Genomic DNA, 16,435 nt, shown 5'->3' with positions numbered 1-16,435 from the left:
TCGTTTATTCTTTCGTTCCAACCGATTGATCTTCGGCCTTTTTAGCGTCCGAATCAACGACAGTCTCTGGCTTTTCCTCGGGTGCAGGCTCACTAGCCTCCGTTTGGGTGCCGTTTGTTTGCTCAGGCTTCTCCTCAGCCTTGACTTCTGCACTACTCTCGGCAACAGCAGCCTCTTGTGGGACTTCTGCCTTTGGTGGTGCGGTTTCTGGTGTGGCGTCGTTGTTCTTTTCTTCCTCCTTCGTCTCGTCTTCTTTTTCGTCCTCGTCGTCGTAGTCATCGTCCTCGTCAATCTTACGGACAGGAGCCTCACTCGAAACAGCACGCTGCACTTCTTGCTCCTTGACTTCCTCCGACGTACTCTTTAGCTCATCGGCCTCCTCCTTCTCCATTGGCTTCAGCTCGATGCTTGGCTCCTCCGACTTCTTTTCAACCTCAACAGGCCCAGAAGGTTCTGCCGATGCAGAAGCAGAATCGGCCGGTTCGACAGATTCAGATGGATCTGAAGGTTCAGCAGATTTAGCAAATTCTGCTGCGTTCTCTGATCCCAAAGGCTCAGTCGGCTCTTCTGACTCCAATTTTTGCTTCTTGCTCGTCTCCTCAGTCTCCTGCTCTGCTTCTCGCTTAATTCCATTCAGCTTTACATCAGTCTCTGATGTCGTCTTATCCGCACCCAAAACTGCAGGTGGATCAGAAACGGCCGGCAACTGTTGGGAAACTTGCAACTGTGCAGGTGGCGGACCTGCATTATGACGTTGCTGTTGCTGTTGCTGTTGCTGCTGCTGCTGTTGAACCTGTTGCTGTGTAGGCATTGTCAACTGATGGTGACTCTGAGGAGGTGGCGGTAAAGATCCGCCTTCCTTCTGGTACTTTGTAAGTTGGATGAGTCTTTCCTGAATGTGTGGATTATTTGGGTCCAAAGATGCTGCTCTGTGATATGCATCAAGAGCATCACCGATCTGGTTGTTGCATGTCTCGTATAAAGTACCCAGATCGTACCAAACCTCAGAAAGGTATGGATTCAAACGAATAGCTCTCGTGTACGCATCAAGCGCATCCTTGTACTGGCTGATCTTGTAATACAGAACACCGATAGAACACCAGAACGTTGGGTTTCTGGAATCGATGTTGACGGCATGTTGGAACGCCTCGTATGCGTTCGGATAGTCTTGCTTGGACATGTAAACACGTCCAAGGTAGTACCATGAGTGAGCGTCAGTATTGTTGAGCTCGATCGACTGTCTGAGAAGCTGTTGCGCAACCTCGAGGTCATGGAATGGGGCTTCTTGCTGCGAGTACAAACATCCCAACTGTTGAAGAACTTTCGAGTGATTTGGATTGCTCTGGAGAACACGCTCATACGCTTCCTTTGCTCCATTGTAGTCCCTGTTCTGTTCTAAGACTGAGCCGATTTGGAACCAGACGTCCGTCTGGGTAAGAGGGGCAGGAGGCATAGAGAGAATGTAGTTGAAGCATTCCAAGGCTTTGGACAATTTGCACTGCAGCTTGTATATGATACCTAAACGGAAGTAGATCTCGTTTGCCTTGTCGAACTGAGGGTCCATTTCTAAAACCCTGACAAACGCTTCCTCGGCGTATTCCAGTGACCCGTACCTGTCGTATAGGATTCCGATCCCGTGCCACAACTTCGGAACACTAAGATTTTGCAGATTGAGAAGCGCCTGCTGGTATGCAGTGTACGCGCTTTGAAGGTCGTCCAACATAAGATAACAGTGTCCAAGAAGGCCCCAGGTTTCGCCATTGTTCTGGTCGAGCGAAAGAGCTCGCCGGTAAAGATCTGCAGCTTCTGCGAAAGCATCGCGTGTTCTATACACATTGGCGAGCTGCGTCAAGGCCTTCGGATTGTTAGGTGTATACCGTAAGGCGGTCGAAAACGCTTCCACCGCCTTTTCAACGTTTCCGATAGTATCTGCACAGGTGCCGATGGCAATCCATGTCTCTGCGTTTTCTTGAGCAAAACGTGCATCGAACGATGAAACGTCTTGAGATGCCAGCGCAACAGGATTGCCGTTCATTTGTTGAGCAATTAGTTGCTGGTCCATGTCAGAAAAAATATATTTGCAATTGTTTTTTTTTTCAACTTGTTCCTCCTAGCTATTAAAAACTACTTGTTTCCTCCGCCAGCGGCACTTTTAGTCAAGTGCTGCCTGTGTTACTTTGGCTTGGCTTATTTTTATTGTTACGTTATTGTTCACCTGCGGGTCGCCACGGGTAACATGGACTCAATGCGGCGCTCGGAGATTTTATTCATCACATAATGCAAGAGGTCAGGAACAATAAAAACAATAACCCTTGCTGTAAGCCGCCTGAATTTCTGGTAATTTTGCACATTTTGTAAATTACATGAAACAAGCTATTTATTTCAACGTCTTGATGAACGAATCAAGATTGTACTCCTCCTCGTACTGCTTCTCGTCCCACAGCTCGGCAAGCTCGTTCACTGCACTGCCAGCTTTTCCGGTGAGTCCGGCCTCGTTTGGAACGTCTAGTTCCTCTAGCTTGTTCGATCCGCTGACAGCCGCTCCTCCTTTCTCCTTTTCTTGCTCTTTCGTAACTTCATGTCCCGAATCAAACAAATCCAGTAGCTGCTCTGTATCCATCGAAGCAAGACCAGAATTCTGCTGGTTGATGATAGTCGACGCGATATTCATCTTGAACTTCTGAAGTCCCATGATCTTCTCTTCAAGAGTGTCCTTGGTAATTAATCGGTAGACGTTCACGACCTTCTTCTGTCCCAGACGGTGCGCACGGTCCATCGCCTGCAAATCGTTCATAGGATTCCAGTCGTGTTCGACGAAAATCACTGTATCTGCTCCTGTCAGATTTAGTCCGAGTCCTCCAACTTTGGTCGTCAACAACAAAACGTCGATCGACGGGTCGTTGTTGAATTTCCGAACAACATCCTGACGCTTTCGAGGCTCTGTGGACCCATCAAGCCGCAAGTAGGTGACGCTCGGCATATGGTTCTTCAAAAGATCGTTCTCCACCATATCCAGCATGTCTTTCATCTGGCAGAAGATCAGTGCTCGATGCTGGGAGATGACATTCTCAGAGGAGATCATTCCCTTTTGACCGCCATCGTTGCCGATTCCACACTCTAGCAGCAGATTGCGTAGCGACATCAACTTTGGTGAGTGCTCAATATCTCTGATGTCCATGTTCGAGTTCTTGAGATATTTCATGACTTCACTGTATTGGGGATGTTTCGGTGTCACCACTAACGCCGCATGGTTGCACAACTTCCGCATGTACTGCAGTGCTTGAAAAATATGCTGTTTGCTTTGACCATCATCTGTAGATGTAGTCAGATCCTTTTCCACGCTTGTCTTCTGTTTTTTGATAAAGTCTTTGTACAACTGCTTTTGCAAGTTCGACAACTCGCAATAGTAATCTTGAATGATCTTTGGCGGAAGATCCGACAAAACATCTTCTTTTAGTCGACGAAGCATGAAAGGAAGAACCTGTTTATGCAAAGCTTCGAGAGCTAAGGCACCAGCCTCTTGTTCTTTTGGTCCTTTGTTGCTACGCGAAAGCGCAATTGGTTTCGAGAACCGTTCTTGGAACATTTTCTCGGTACCCAGGAAACCGGGCATCAAGAAATCAAACAGAGACCAAAGTTCAAGAACATTATTTTGAATTGGCGTACCCGACAAGATTAGACGATGTTCCGCATGAATCCGTTTCACAGATTGCGTGAGCTTAGTGTTTGCGTTCTTGATAATGTGACCTTCATCAAGGACACAGTAGTTGTAATCAATCGAGCTAACAAAGTCAACATCGTTACGCACAACATCATAAGACGTCACAACCACGTCAGCTTGGGTCAGTTGAGGACGGATAGAAGCACGGAATGATGGAGAGCCAGCGTAAACAACCACCTTCAAGAACGGAGCGTACTGATCAAATTCTTGCTCCCAATGTCCTGTCAAGGACGGTGGACAAACAATCAAACTTGCAAGCTTCCGAGATTCTATGGACTGTGACTTCTCATGCTCTTCCGCACGCATGTGGTGATCACTTGAGACAATGCAGATTGTCTGGAGAGTTTTACCCAAACCCATATCATCACAAAGAATACCATGCAGGTGGTACTTATTTAAAAATGCCAACCAGTTGACTCCTTCTTGCTGATATTTTCTCAAGGTGGCCTTGATTGCGACAGGAAGCTCGAATGGCTGTATCTTAGTTGGATCCATCATTTGTTGGATAAACTGTCTTTCCCTGTCTCTACCTCCTAGAAGTTCTTCGGGCATATCAGGAGGGTCTGGAATTCCTGCTTCTAACGGAATGAGCTTGATGATGGATGCGAAAGTGGTTGTGGCCAAAAGTCTCACGTCATGGTTCGAATCACTCATACGTCCCAGAACAGGAACGAGCAGGAAAACGACATATGGCAAGATTCCTGGACCCATAACGATCGACAGTCTGTAAATACATTCGATCGCACCCTGTCTGTCTTTCAAGTCAAGCGCGTTGTTCAATAAAGGTAGGACATTCTCGACAAAGAATTGGAATGCTTTCGAAGGAACGGCAGCACAAATCGTCGCAAAACACTTTGCTGCAGAGTATCTGAAAACAGAGTACTTCGATTTCAGACCATCCAGAATATTAGGTAGCTTTTCAATCACCAACATTTGCAAAGAGGTGTCCATCTTTTGGAATAGTGCGCGCAAAATCTCTAGTGAATCCACAGCCTCTTGACCAGCTATGTCTTCAACATCAGTCTTGGACAAGATAGACATAGGATCGAAAACAATATGCTTCAAAATTGCCAGCTTTTCAAAGACCTCATTTCCGTAGGTTTCGATCAAAAACTCGAGAGTGGTCTTGGCGCCACGTCGCTTGATCTTGGCAAGAACGATTTCTCTCTCGGCCGCAGCAAGTTCTGCAGGATCGGATGTCGAATCATCCTTCCTTAAAGAAAGAACTATGTCAGTGAAGCTTTTGTTTGGAACAAATTCTGGGACCTCAGAAGTGTCAACGCATAAGAAGCCACATAGGTTTTTGACCATTTTATCCGAGGCGTTGGTTTTTCCCACCTTATTGAGTTCCACTATCAGCGACGAAACCGTAGACGCAGCCCGGAGCTGCAACAAAGAAGATTCCTCAGCTTTGATGCTCTCCATTAGAGATCTGATCACCGGTGTAAGTTTCTTTGGAAGACCTGCAAGTTTCAAAGTAGCTGCCGAATAAGATGCGAGTATCCCGGTAATTCTATTGGTTTTGGAAGCAGTGGCATCCTTGATGGCCATGCTTATTCTGTGTTTCGTATCTTCAAGCGATTGTAAGGCAGCCATTTTGTAGACCGGTGTTAGAGACTTCAGCAGCCTGTTGTACACTTCATTAATGGTAGAGACCGCAAGCTCAATTCCAAAAGCGTCTGGTCCAGCATCTTCGTCACCCTGGACCAAAACAGGCAGCGTCGGAATCTTACTGGATGACACTTTCCCTTGTTCCCGGAAAATCTGGAATAGTTGTAGACATTGAGTTCTCAGACCTCTCAAGGTTGGAACAAATTCTCTGAATGACGGAAGTTTTTCTGGCTCCAACAATGCATGATTCAAAATTGGAAGGAATTTGGATTTGATCGACTCGTCTATCGTTATACCATTTTCGAGGCGTTGCTGACAATACTCTTCTAAAACAACACATGCGAAAAGGCGTGGAGTCGAATGAGCGTCCCCGAAAAACTGCTCAAGCTTATTGAATATCGACTCCAGATTTTGGACGGAATCGTAACAAGCAAGCGTACGTCCGAGAGCAGCAGCAGCAGCGAGTCTCGTCCTGATAATGACCTCAAAGCCAACCAAAGTTAAATCCCCGTTGATCATTGGCGCGTCAATGTTCACAGCATGGTCATATTCGGTTTCAGGGATGCCTGCATCGCCTTGTTTGAGCTTGGAAAAGTTAGAGTGTTGATCTTCGGACATCTTTCTCTTCTTGTACTTTGGTTTAATTTCTTCAACATTGAAACCCGTTAAAGGAATGTCGTTGACACTCAAAGTTTGTCCACTTGGACGGAGAATGTAATTAGGATTCATAGAATAATTGAATCTTGCAACTCCTATTGGCGTCATCAAAAGCATTAGAATTGGTTCAATATGGTCCGCGAAAATGTCGTCAAGAGATCCAATATTCCCAGTGGTGATCTGTTTGATCATTGTCCGATACACTGTTTTGGACAGTTCTAAAACATCTTCGTTTTGCTCCACCAAAAGGTTCTGGAAAATCAGCCTGCAGGCCTTACCGTCAATCCAATTCTTAACAGAATCATCTTTAATTTCAAGGAAAGCGAGCAAAGTCTTCAAAACAGATTTCCGCACATTAGTGATCGAGTGTCTCAGAAAAGGAAATAGTCGGGGAATCAAATTCTTGAAACTGAAATCATCATTGTCCTCTGCGTATTCTTTCATTTTATCCAAAACTTCTTTATGAGAACAAAGTTTGGCCAACAAATCCATCACTGATCCGATCGAGGCAGAAAGATCATCCTTAAGATCAGTAAGTCCACGCCAAATGACATTGACAATCTCAAAAACCATATCAAGTTTTAGTTTGACAAACTCCGAGGCAATAGGAATCAATGTCGATGCAGCAACGCTCTGGACATCATCATCGGCACTGTTATTGAGGCAAAACAGCACCATATCTATAGTGGCGTCCAACAGCTCTATATGACTGAAAAGCAAGTCTGTTCTGATACTCACAAAGTATCGCAAACCAAGCATGCCACCATGCCTAGCTTCCCAACACGTCATTTTGTACTCCGATGGAGAAATATCCTGTTTGATGAGTTGCACTAGTGCTCCGAATGTCTTTAAAACCAATTCTTCTGGAAGATGTAATAGCAACGCGGCTAAAGTCTGACCAGCGTTTTCTCTCACTGGAGCAATCACGGTATCGGAAACATAGTCTCCAAATCTATCCATAGCGAACAAAGTGATCAATCTCACACATAAATCCTCTAGCGTGCGTTTATTTAAGTGATCATTTTCCTCTTTGGAACGTCCTTTGATACGACCCGCACCAGTAGCTTGATACTTCACGAGCTCACGAAGTCCCATAGCAGCACCGTGTCTGATTTCCCAGGTGTCATTGAATAAGTCTTTAATCAATAGCTCGTAAACTCCTTGAAACTGCCACACTAAGTGGGCCACCTTAGAATGCAATTGAAGAATTGGAGAGATGTCAGGCACCTTTTGCTCCACCACTAGTTTTGTTCCGTTAGATTGAGAAGTGATATTGACATTTGGAGTAGCTGATCCATTGCTTTCATCAGACTCGTCTGCAATGGCACCATCCTTGGCGAGTCTTCGACTGATACTGCTTTGTGACAAATCCACCGGTGCGCTTTTTGCAGGTCCGGACTTCGCGTACTTTGCCTTCCTTTTAGCCATCGCTCTCATTCTAGCCGATTGTTGTGGTTTTGAAGGAGTCGTCTGTTCGACTGCTTCTGGCTCTTCTTTTTTAGGAAATTCTGGAGTTTGTTCTTTCGGCGTCGAATCTTCGCTGATTTCGTCTATGCCTAGTTTCGAGGTGAACTCAGTCTTTATTTTTTTCGATGCAGGTTCAGAACTGTTGTTGAAAAACTCTGCTCCTGAAGTAGCCAAGAGAACGCGTCCACTTTGAAGAATGTCTGCCAAGTTCCACTCATCAAAGGACAGGAAACAATTCTCCGTGGTCTCCACCATCTCTTGGAGATCCCTTTCTTCCTCCTTCTTGATGGTTTGGTACTCTTCTTCTTCCTTGACCTCACCGTCAGCATTGGGGTCCCAGACAGGGGCATGGGAAACTATTCCTCCGAATGCACGCGATGCAGCCACACGAGTCTCCCATTTTTTGCTTTTCAAGAATGGATATACTCTTGACAGCAAATTTTGAGTCTCTTCAGGATGTTGTTTAGCCAAATCGCTGAGCTGCTCGGCCGCTGTATTTCGAATAAATTGAGTGGACCCTGTTTCCAGAAGTACCACTAGTCTTTCCAGACGGGACATGATAATTAATTAAAAGGAAAGAGGTGCGTAGGTCGAATAAATTTCACTAATATAAACACCCTTTTTTCCCACTATTTTTTTCAAGCAGGAGAGAGGAACAAGACGTATTTATATAATTTTTTCACACGTAATTCACTGATGCAAAACAATAGCGCAACGTTCAGGCGGATGTATAAACTTTCTAGCTGTAGATAACGGTGGAGGAGTTTAAGTGTGGGTTGTAGAAACGATTTATTAGACGCCTATCACCGGGGAGACCTCTTGACTCGACGCCCACTCCCCCACCTTTAATTGGCTGACTCGACAGTATAAATTATTTATTTAAATATTAGATGGGTCTTATTGACTGTTTATTCATTGTTGACGAACGAAAGTAAGTATCTGGTCCACTATCTAACGCAGTCTCGCGATCTTCGAGCACATCGTAAGCTCTCCATCTCCTTCTTTCCAGTACATCAAAGACCGATTGACCAGCATTCAACGAGAACAATGCTCAATTGAAGAAGTCGCCTCGTACACGTCACTCTTCGACGGACTAGACCCTGTCTTGGACATTGATTCCACTTGGAGAGTCGCCTGGAGAAAAACGGATAGCGTTTTTGTCCTCATAGTTGGTCAGACTTTCCCCGAATACATCGACGTGGTGAGCGACGATGAGGATGACGAGGATGATGAGGACGATGAGGACGAGCAGGAAATCCAACAAGGCGACAAGCAAGTTGTCAAGCTTTCTCGTACTGTCAATAATCTCCAATACTTGCAATTCTTGAACGAGTTTGGCTCGGTGGCCAAATCATTTCTCGGAGGAGCATCTCTCACAAGAGCAAAGGTCGAAACGAGCGCAGCCAATTTGATTTTGATCCTGCAAGAAATGGTGGACGGCTCGTTTCCATATTTGACAGACAAGAACCAGCTTCACGAGTTGCTTCCGTCAAATAGCATAATCAACAAGATCTTATCAACGACGAAGCAGATTCAAGGTGCAGCTTCGAACTCAATCAACTCTCTTGCACAAGGTTCATCTTTGATGCATGCATCGTCATCCGCTTCGTCACTGGGATCAAACCGTGCTAATAAAACACCAGGGACTGCCTCCATATATGAGAAATCAGGCAACGAGTTTCCATGGCGTAAAGTTAATGTCAAACATACACAGAACGAAATGCTGGTGGATCTGACAGAACGTATAAGCTGGATTGTTCCCTCTACTAAACAAAATTTCCGTACGAACGGAGTTTCGTCCTATTACAACTCCAGTCTGAGTACCAAGAAAAACACTCCAATTATGGCCACCATAGATGGAAAGGCCGAGTTCACCAGCTCTCTGAGCGGAATTCCCACAATTCAATTGATTTTGAATCTGAACAAGCACGATATTGGTATTCCATCATTCCATCGTTGTATCGACATCGATACTTGGACAAGTTCTCCAGGAGTGATTGAATTTGTTCCTCCAGACGGAAAATTCAAACTACTAGACTACAAGATCAACTTACTAGAGAATGACGCATCGGTGAACATATGGAACTACATGGGATTAGTGGATTTGGAGCTTGTTGGGGGACAGGGCCTTGAAAAGAACGAATTCGAGATAAGACTGCAGACTAAAATGCTCAACAGCGTTAAGGCCATTGACGATTTGCGGTTGCAGCTACATGTTCCCGATGGTTTTTCCGTCAGATCGCTCAGAGTGACTCATGGAGATCTTGAATCACGCAAAGATTCTCATGAGTGGGTCCTGGAGAAGTCATTACCAACAGGACTTAATTGCACATTCCGAGGTCAGCTTTTAAGCAAGACAGGGAACCCAACCGCCGCCAAACTGGACTATGTCACAGTCTCGTACTCCAACAAGGGCTCTGTCCCAAGCATGATAAAAGTGGACTCCATCAAGGTGCTGAGTGGAGGATCATCAAACGTTAAGCCTTATAAAGGTGTCAAGTATATTACACAGACAAATAGCATCATACTTAGATAATTTAAGACAAAAGTTCTATCAGTTCGTGAAAATCATGAATCACGTAGTCAATCCCCGGAACGTCGGTCTCAACTTTGGCATTGTCTTCGTGCCGGATGAGAACAGTGGTGAATCCTGCTGCTAGTCCGGCTAACATGTCATCACGTGAGTCCCCCACCATTACCATCTCCTTCGCGGGGAACCCCCACTGGGAGGAAATATGGAGCAGCGGTTCCGGAGAAGGTTTCGGTGGTTGAAAACTGCGTGTCACCACCGGCTCGTGGAAGGTAACACCTGGAAGATGGGTATCGAGCAAATGCTGAACAGGTTTGATGAGATTTCTCGTGCAAACAGTGTATTTGATGTTTTTGGACGACAGAAACTTGAACAGCTCGACCACACCGACCGTAGGCTCGGTATTCAGCATGTAGTATTCTTCAATATCGGCAAGCTTCTTATCGGCAGCCAGTCGCTCGGACTCGGGCAACGTAGCCAGATGGTCTAAAATGTCCACTTTTTTGCCAACCAGATCTAACGCTTGGCGCATATCAGTAAACATTTTCGTCTGGGGCCGTGTAAGGGTGCCATCCATGTCAAAAACGATGCCTAATGGCGCGCGCAGTCTTAAAGATCTAGCAATAGTCATGTAGTGTAATTCCAGATCGCCAAAAAAATGTATTTACTAGTGGTGTGAGGTGTCTAATGTGGAGGAAGATGAGCGGCAGCTCAAGAGTGCGTGCATAGCAAACCAAAAGATGGGATGAGCATGCTGTTATCATGCATCAGGTGTGGAGAGCTACTTTGAAAAAGGCAATCGAGTTTCTGTGGCGAGACACGATTATATTTTAATGGTCTATTATTGGTTGCTATTTCCCCAAAAAGCAATCCAGGTACAAAAGTATATAAAGACTTGAGAGAGCCACTTAGCTTATCATCCAATATGTCCGGCTTCATTGACAAATTATCAGACAAGTTTTCAGGTAACAACCACGAAGAGTCTCAGGGCTCTAACAACTTCGACAACTCAAACAATCAAGGGAATTTCGATTCCAATGACAACGACTCGGGCGATTTCGAAGATAAGATGAATCGTGAAGTCAGAAGTAAGATGGGAGATGAGAACACAACAGGAACTTGGAGCGGAAACAAACATGCCGTGGGAATGCACGAAAAAGGTGTCCAGACCAACGACAACCAGAAATGGTGATTATGTACTTATAGCAAATATTCATGAATACCAGCCTTCAGTATTATCTTTTGTCAACACCGTAGTCAGTAGGGCCCGTGACTGGTCGCACCAAGTCTGAAGAAGAGATGTCTTGTCTGGCGAAGATGGGAGAATTAACTGGACGGGCGCCCTCTTCCTCAAATCTGCGGAGAGAACTTTAATGAATCCAATTGGAACCCGGAGATTCAACGCTCTGTCGATATTTGTGTCAATTGAGCTCAGAAGCTTTGGCAATCGCGTCTTGAAATCTTCATTGCTAATCAAAGCATTGAAGCTGATTAAAGATGTGATCAGCGTTCTCAAAGTGATCAGAAGCTTGTAGCATTTAGCAATAATTAATGGGAGCAATGGTTGCACTTTCATCAGTTCAAGATCGTCCAATTGCTCGTCAATCAGATAAACCATCCGTTTACAGAGCTTGGAGAACTCAAGTTGAACTTCGAATACCACATCTTCTGGTTCCGTTGAACGCGAGTTTTCGATGGAAGTGAACGACTCGAAAAGCGCGCAAAGTTCAGACTCAGTACTCAAAACTGCAAGGAACTTAATCTTGTCGTCTAGAATGTCCAGCGAGAAATTATCCATTGTGTTCGAAAAATAGTTTGGCTGAGAAATAAGCAGTAAGTTGAGACCTATTAGAGTATACTCTAAAGACTCATTTTCTGACTTATCCAAGGTAGCCACAAACGATTGAATATTAGGAGTCGTTATCGCCGACGCAAAACTTGTGCTTTTCGGTGTACCAAATGATAATGAGAATAGGTTGTCTAAAATTAACAGATGCATAAACGCTCTGAACAGTGGGGAACCAACCGGCTCTTTGTAAACCTTCCAGTCGTGGATAATGGAAAACGAGATGGAAAACCCTATCGAATAATGATGACCAGATAGCACGACTGCGTAATTGAGAAGCACCAAGGTCATAAGAAACAAGATCTTGGACTGTGGATGATTATTAATGAATGACTTGGAAGCATAAACCATGGAGATTTGCTGGAAACTTGAGATGATTACGTTGAAATCAAAATTCGTGACCACTGAATTCAGCACCTGGATGGAGGCATTAAAAAGTTCCAACACAATAGCATGCTCCTCAGCATGCAGTCGCTCAAGGCTTTCAACAATCTGAGTTTTGTCAAGGAGCACCGGGAATTGGTTGTGTAGTTTTGAATAGTACATGTCTAGATTTGACTCAATGGATTTCAGCAAGTGACCAAGCTTCATGTGAGGAGCAGGAATAGCCAGTTGGGAAAAATTCTGATTGAGACTTTGAAGACTATGATGAGACGGCACGGGACTAACAGTTCCTTCCTTAGGCCGCGAACTTGTGAGGGGGACTTGAAAGCTAGATCTGGAGAGCCTGGCAGAATTGTTATTGAGAAATTCGTCTTCTGAATCTGACGTGGCTATGCTCTCCAAACCAAACGAAGGAGCCGCTTTGGGAGAATTTCCTGCTGCAGGGGCGCGGAGTCCCAGCTGGAACGTTCCGCTGATGGACGAAGAGTTCGAATCGATCGAGTCTCTGCGGTCATCAAATTGAGGCATCTCGTATGGAACTTTCCAAAACATTGGGTGCTGGCGCTGACCAACTTGACCAGGGGCATTGAACGAAGACGACCTCGTATGGAGCGGCGGAAGAATATGCGAGTTGAGCGGCGGAAGTATCACTTGAGGACTTGGGGGTCCCTGAGAGGTTGCAAGAAGCGGGCTCTGGGGCTGTTTTGGAGACGAATTTTGGGCCAATGCCTGTAATTGGGGGTAGCTACCAGGTGATGGGATGGGCAAATGCGGAGAAGTTTTTGTGCTGTGTGGGGGAATAGATTGTTCAGTTTTGGTGTAACCCTTAGTAGGTCCTCTTTTCATGGGAACACGAGTGAATAAACACACATCACCGGTTTTCTCACAGTTGGTGCAGATCTTGGTGACCTGTGTTCCTGAGGAATCTAGCAAGGCATTACAACGGACCTTTTTTCGTCGACACTCATCACATGCTCTGGAAACCTTGGAACGTTTTCGTGGGGGAACGTCTGCGGAGGTGGATGTTTCTGAAGAGGTGGTTTGTCCTTGTTCTTGCTGGGAATCAGACATCACCACCCCGTTTACGACTGTAGACATGGAAGATGCCGAGGAGGATGAACTCTCATGGGGAGCCTGGTGTCGGAGTGAAACAGAGGCTTGTGGGGACACAGAACTGGTGGCATTATCAGACCCGCTAAGCGAATTGGAACCGTGGGGACTTTGCGCTTCGGAACGGGGTTCCACGGACGTCATATTGGCCTGGACTAATGTATGGGTGAATCGAAATTAGATTGCCGCCAAACGGATGGTCGAGCAACAAAGCCTCTTGGCGCTAAGAACACTGGCGATTACACCACAAGGAAACAATACTTGTTGGGATTTTAGTTTTTTCTAGCCGAAAGCGAAATATCTCCCCAGTTTCTCCACATCGGGGTGTAGAGATGTACATGATTTTCTCCGGGGTAGAACTGACGAAGGGTTAGCTACAGGCCACTTCATCAAATACAACAAGTTGATACATATACCAAAAACCATATGCATAGAAAATAGCCTCTAGGACATCAAACGAGGCTTGGGCTGTAGGATTACTATGGTTTTCTAAAGGAGTCCTTGCCGGTGACAGGTTAAAAACCCCGGAATTGCGTGCAAATTAAAATTCTCACCCATACACAGCCTCGTCCCAATTTTGCTATATTCCGCCAACAGCCCGCTCTGCTGACGTAAGACCATTAGACTAGAGAAGGGCTTGAAAATTTAAAAAAACGGTTCGGTATTAGTCTTCGGTAAATTCCATATCGGGAGAACTGATCGAATAGGTGACATAACTATAATACGAGCACTCTGCGATGAGTACGATAGAGACAATGCGAACCAAAAAGAAACGGCGTACTCCGTACTCGTGTCTGAGCTGTCGCCGCAGGAAGATCAAATGCAATCGGGTTCGGCCAGTGTGCAATCGCTGCAAAATCTCGAGTCTCCCGTGCGAATATGACGGTCCAGACGTCTGGTCAACTACAAGCGATACCTCCAGCGCTAGTCAGACGACCCAGGGTATGAACATTGGTCTGATCAACTTTAGTCCGGTCGACTTGGAAACCCAATCGCCCGTTCTACAACATATGGAGTCTCCGCTCGCAAGTGGTCCGCAACTAATCGACGAGATCGCCAGTCTCCGAACCAAGTTGGCCACTCTCGAGACTCAATTGTTCAAGATCCTCCCTGAGTCACGTGACACCATCAGCTTTGTCCAGGCGGACTCTAGTCTGAACTCCGCACTGCTTCTAGCCAAGAAGAACAGGCTCTCCATCTCAGGGTCATTCCAGCGGAGCAAGCTCTGGCGTGACGACCCGTTCGCGTGCTATTTGTTCGACAATCTGCGGAAATATCACGACGGAGTCCAGGCCAAAATATTGGAGACTTCCCAGACGGAGCAGTCCAAAGATCTCCAAAAACAGGTCCGACTGCGCAAGAAGGGACGCTTTGGTACCAAGAATATCAAGGACAACCAGCTCTCGCTCAAGGCCCAGATGGAGGCGGCGCTTCCTTCCAAGGACCATGTCCTGCGCCACGTTGGTCGGTTTTTACGTGAAATACACCCATTCTTCCCAGTTTTGATTGAACAAGACTTCTACGCCGACATTAACAAGATCCTCACAGTCAAGAATGGTCGCATTGAACTTGACATCTCTCAAAAATCAGACTATCTCGTCACTGCCACCATTCTGCTTGCTATGCGGTTTTCGTACCAGTCCCTGTTTCTGAAGCAGCAGGCGGGGGCATATCTTGACACAGAAGAGGAACAGCTGCTGGAGCCACCGGTGAATGCTGATGTGGTCAATCTGGTCAACTACGCTCTGTTTGAATCCAACAGTTTGAGGAAGTCCAACGTGTGCACTTTACAGTTGCTGATTTTACTCCGTAACTACCAAGTTATGTGCCAGGAAGATGGAGACGGTGGGGATGGAACTGACGGGTACACCATGAATGGAATGATTTGCCAATTGGGACTTGGAATGGGAATCAATCGTGGCTTGCGGTACCCTATCCGCAGCAAGGAGGTCAGTCATATCTATTCTCCTTCCAACATCGAGTTCCGGCTGCTGTGGACGAGACTGTGGTGGAGTTGTCTCCAAATGGACATGGAACACTCTGTCGCTTATGGAAAGGCTCCTGTGTTGCTGTTGACCAACAGCGACCATGGAGCAGAGACGCACATTAACGACCCGCTGGTGGAGGACCGCATCCAAAAGATGAAGGCTTTGTACCCAATGCTCCAGAAAGTGCTGGTGCAGCTACACAATGTGACCGAAAAGCCCAAAATTCTCGACATTCTTAGTGCACTCAAGTTCTTGGACTCTCAGCGACCGCTGTTCATACAGAAAAGGATTTTCGCCGACCCAACAGCCACCTTGATCTCGACTATCTCCGACACCATCAGCGGAATGCGGCTCAACACCCTGATGTTCATGCTGGACTGCTATCTGCTGCTTCATTTTGAAAAACACCGCATGCTGTCCGATTACTCCACCACGCTGCAACGGAGCGTCACCGGATGTTTCCAGCTCCTAGATCTCGCGTTCTCGACGCTCAATCTGATGAAAACAGACTTCTCCGGCCATATCATGCAGCTGATCCACCCAGTGGCGACGTGTATCTATAAAGCGCTGCAATTTTTGATCTACTGGGGCTTGCGGCTGCTGTTCATGCGCTCGAAAATCACTCCAAAACAGTCAACGGCCTCAGAACTACTCAACAGCGTCATCTCCATCATGCGTGATTGCATCAAGGTCGTTGCTATTTTGGGCGACCAAGACTATCTGTGCTACCGACTTTTTGAAAATTACAGCTTTGTGTTAAAGTTCCTGGAAGGAAACGGAGAACCAATGTTCTATCTTGAAGACGCTCAGCTGCTAGAGTCGCTGAACCTCATGGACTCGCTCACCCCACAACAGCTGGCGGAATACAGCGAGACGTTCAAGAAATTCTCGGTCTCGCCCCAAATCACAACCGTGTCGCGCTACACCACCTTCTGGCCTGCCAACGAAACGCGCGACTCATTGTTCCAGCGGTTCAGACGAACTATCGAGCAAGTCCCCGGCTACGTACAGCAAGATACCTGGAAAGACTGGATCCTCAACACGAATATCTTTGAGGACTACGAAGGTTTATTTGCAGACCTGCAGTTTCCGACAGATATAAATTACATGTGATATGGGCT

The 16,435-nt window shown here is 46.1% G+C and overlaps 11 protein-coding genes across 11 annotated transcripts; 6 read left to right on the top strand and 5 right to left on the bottom strand.

Annotated features, from left to right (window-relative positions):
• Positions 1 to 4: 4 nt before the first annotated feature.
• On the bottom strand, positions 5 to 2,062 carry OGAPHI_000272 (uncharacterized protein; the record flags this gene model as incomplete). Its single annotated transcript, XM_046203640.1, has 1 exon — positions 5 to 2,062. One exon carries the CDS (start codon positions 2,060 to 2,062, stop codon positions 5 to 7), a length of 2,058 nt encoding a protein of 685 aa, XP_046064745.1.
• OGAPHI_000273 (uncharacterized protein) lies at positions 405 to 752 on the top strand (the record flags this gene model as incomplete). The annotated part of the gene is made up of 1 exon (XM_046203651.1): positions 405 to 752. The coding sequence occupies one exon, from the start codon at positions 405 to 407 to the stop codon at positions 750 to 752; it is 348 nt and encodes a 115-aa protein (XP_046064746.1).
• Positions 2,063 to 2,377: 315 nt separating the features above from the next.
• OGAPHI_000269 (uncharacterized protein) lies at positions 2,378 to 8,014 on the bottom strand (the record flags this gene model as incomplete). Its single annotated transcript, XM_046203607.1, has 1 exon — positions 2,378 to 8,014. One exon carries the CDS (start codon positions 8,012 to 8,014, stop codon positions 2,378 to 2,380), a length of 5,637 nt encoding a protein of 1,878 aa, XP_046064742.1.
• On the top strand, positions 3,871 to 4,137 carry OGAPHI_000271 (uncharacterized protein; the record flags this gene model as incomplete). The annotated part of the gene is made up of 1 exon (XM_046203629.1): positions 3,871 to 4,137. One exon carries the CDS (start codon positions 3,871 to 3,873, stop codon positions 4,135 to 4,137), a length of 267 nt encoding a protein of 88 aa, XP_046064744.1.
• On the top strand, positions 4,950 to 5,213 carry OGAPHI_000270 (uncharacterized protein; the record flags this gene model as incomplete). The annotated part of the gene is made up of 1 exon (XM_046203618.1): positions 4,950 to 5,213. One exon carries the CDS (start codon positions 4,950 to 4,952, stop codon positions 5,211 to 5,213), a length of 264 nt encoding a protein of 87 aa, XP_046064743.1.
• Positions 7,311 to 11,178, top strand: OGAPHI_000267 (uncharacterized protein; the record flags this gene model as incomplete). Its single annotated transcript, XM_046203584.1, has 3 exons — positions 7,311 to 7,622; positions 8,433 to 9,955; positions 10,782 to 11,178. The coding sequence occupies 3 exons, from the start codon at positions 7,311 to 7,313 to the stop codon at positions 11,176 to 11,178; spliced, it is 2,232 nt and encodes a 743-aa protein (XP_046064740.1).
• OGAPHI_000268 (uncharacterized protein) lies at positions 9,994 to 10,530 on the bottom strand (the record flags this gene model as incomplete). The annotated part of the gene is made up of 1 exon (XM_046203596.1): positions 9,994 to 10,530. The coding sequence occupies one exon, from the start codon at positions 10,528 to 10,530 to the stop codon at positions 9,994 to 9,996; it is 537 nt and encodes a 178-aa protein (XP_046064741.1).
• A 21-nt stretch (positions 11,179 to 11,199) lies between the features above and the next one.
• On the bottom strand, positions 11,200 to 13,470 carry OGAPHI_000266 (uncharacterized protein; the record flags this gene model as incomplete). Its single annotated transcript, XM_046203573.1, has 1 exon — positions 11,200 to 13,470. The coding sequence occupies one exon, from the start codon at positions 13,468 to 13,470 to the stop codon at positions 11,200 to 11,202; it is 2,271 nt and encodes a 756-aa protein (XP_046064739.1).
• On the top strand, positions 13,061 to 13,507 carry OGAPHI_000265 (uncharacterized protein; the record flags this gene model as incomplete). Its single annotated transcript, XM_046203562.1, has 1 exon — positions 13,061 to 13,507. The coding sequence occupies one exon, from the start codon at positions 13,061 to 13,063 to the stop codon at positions 13,505 to 13,507; it is 447 nt and encodes a 148-aa protein (XP_046064738.1).
• A 763-nt stretch (positions 13,508 to 14,270) lies between these two features.
• OGAPHI_000263 (uncharacterized protein) lies at positions 14,271 to 16,427 on the top strand (the record flags this gene model as incomplete). Its single annotated transcript, XM_046203540.1, has 1 exon — positions 14,271 to 16,427. The coding sequence occupies one exon, from the start codon at positions 14,271 to 14,273 to the stop codon at positions 16,425 to 16,427; it is 2,157 nt and encodes a 718-aa protein (XP_046064736.1).
• On the bottom strand, positions 15,129 to 15,710 carry OGAPHI_000264 (uncharacterized protein; the record flags this gene model as incomplete). The annotated part of the gene is made up of 2 exons (XM_046203551.1): positions 15,129 to 15,395; positions 15,516 to 15,710. 2 exons carry the CDS (start codon positions 15,708 to 15,710, stop codon positions 15,129 to 15,131), a joined length of 462 nt encoding a protein of 153 aa, XP_046064737.1.
• Positions 16,428 to 16,435: the final 8 nt, after the last annotated feature.

Source organism: Ogataea philodendri (genome assembly GCF_020536065.1).
Source record: "Ogataea philodendri strain CBS6075 chromosome Unknown scaffold9, whole genome shotgun sequence".
NCBI classification, from domain to species: domain Eukaryota; kingdom Fungi; phylum Ascomycota; class Pichiomycetes; order Pichiales; family Pichiaceae; genus Ogataea; species Ogataea philodendri.
The sequence above is the reverse complement of the archived record's forward strand: the minus strand, read 5'-3'. Positions and strand labels throughout refer to the sequence as shown.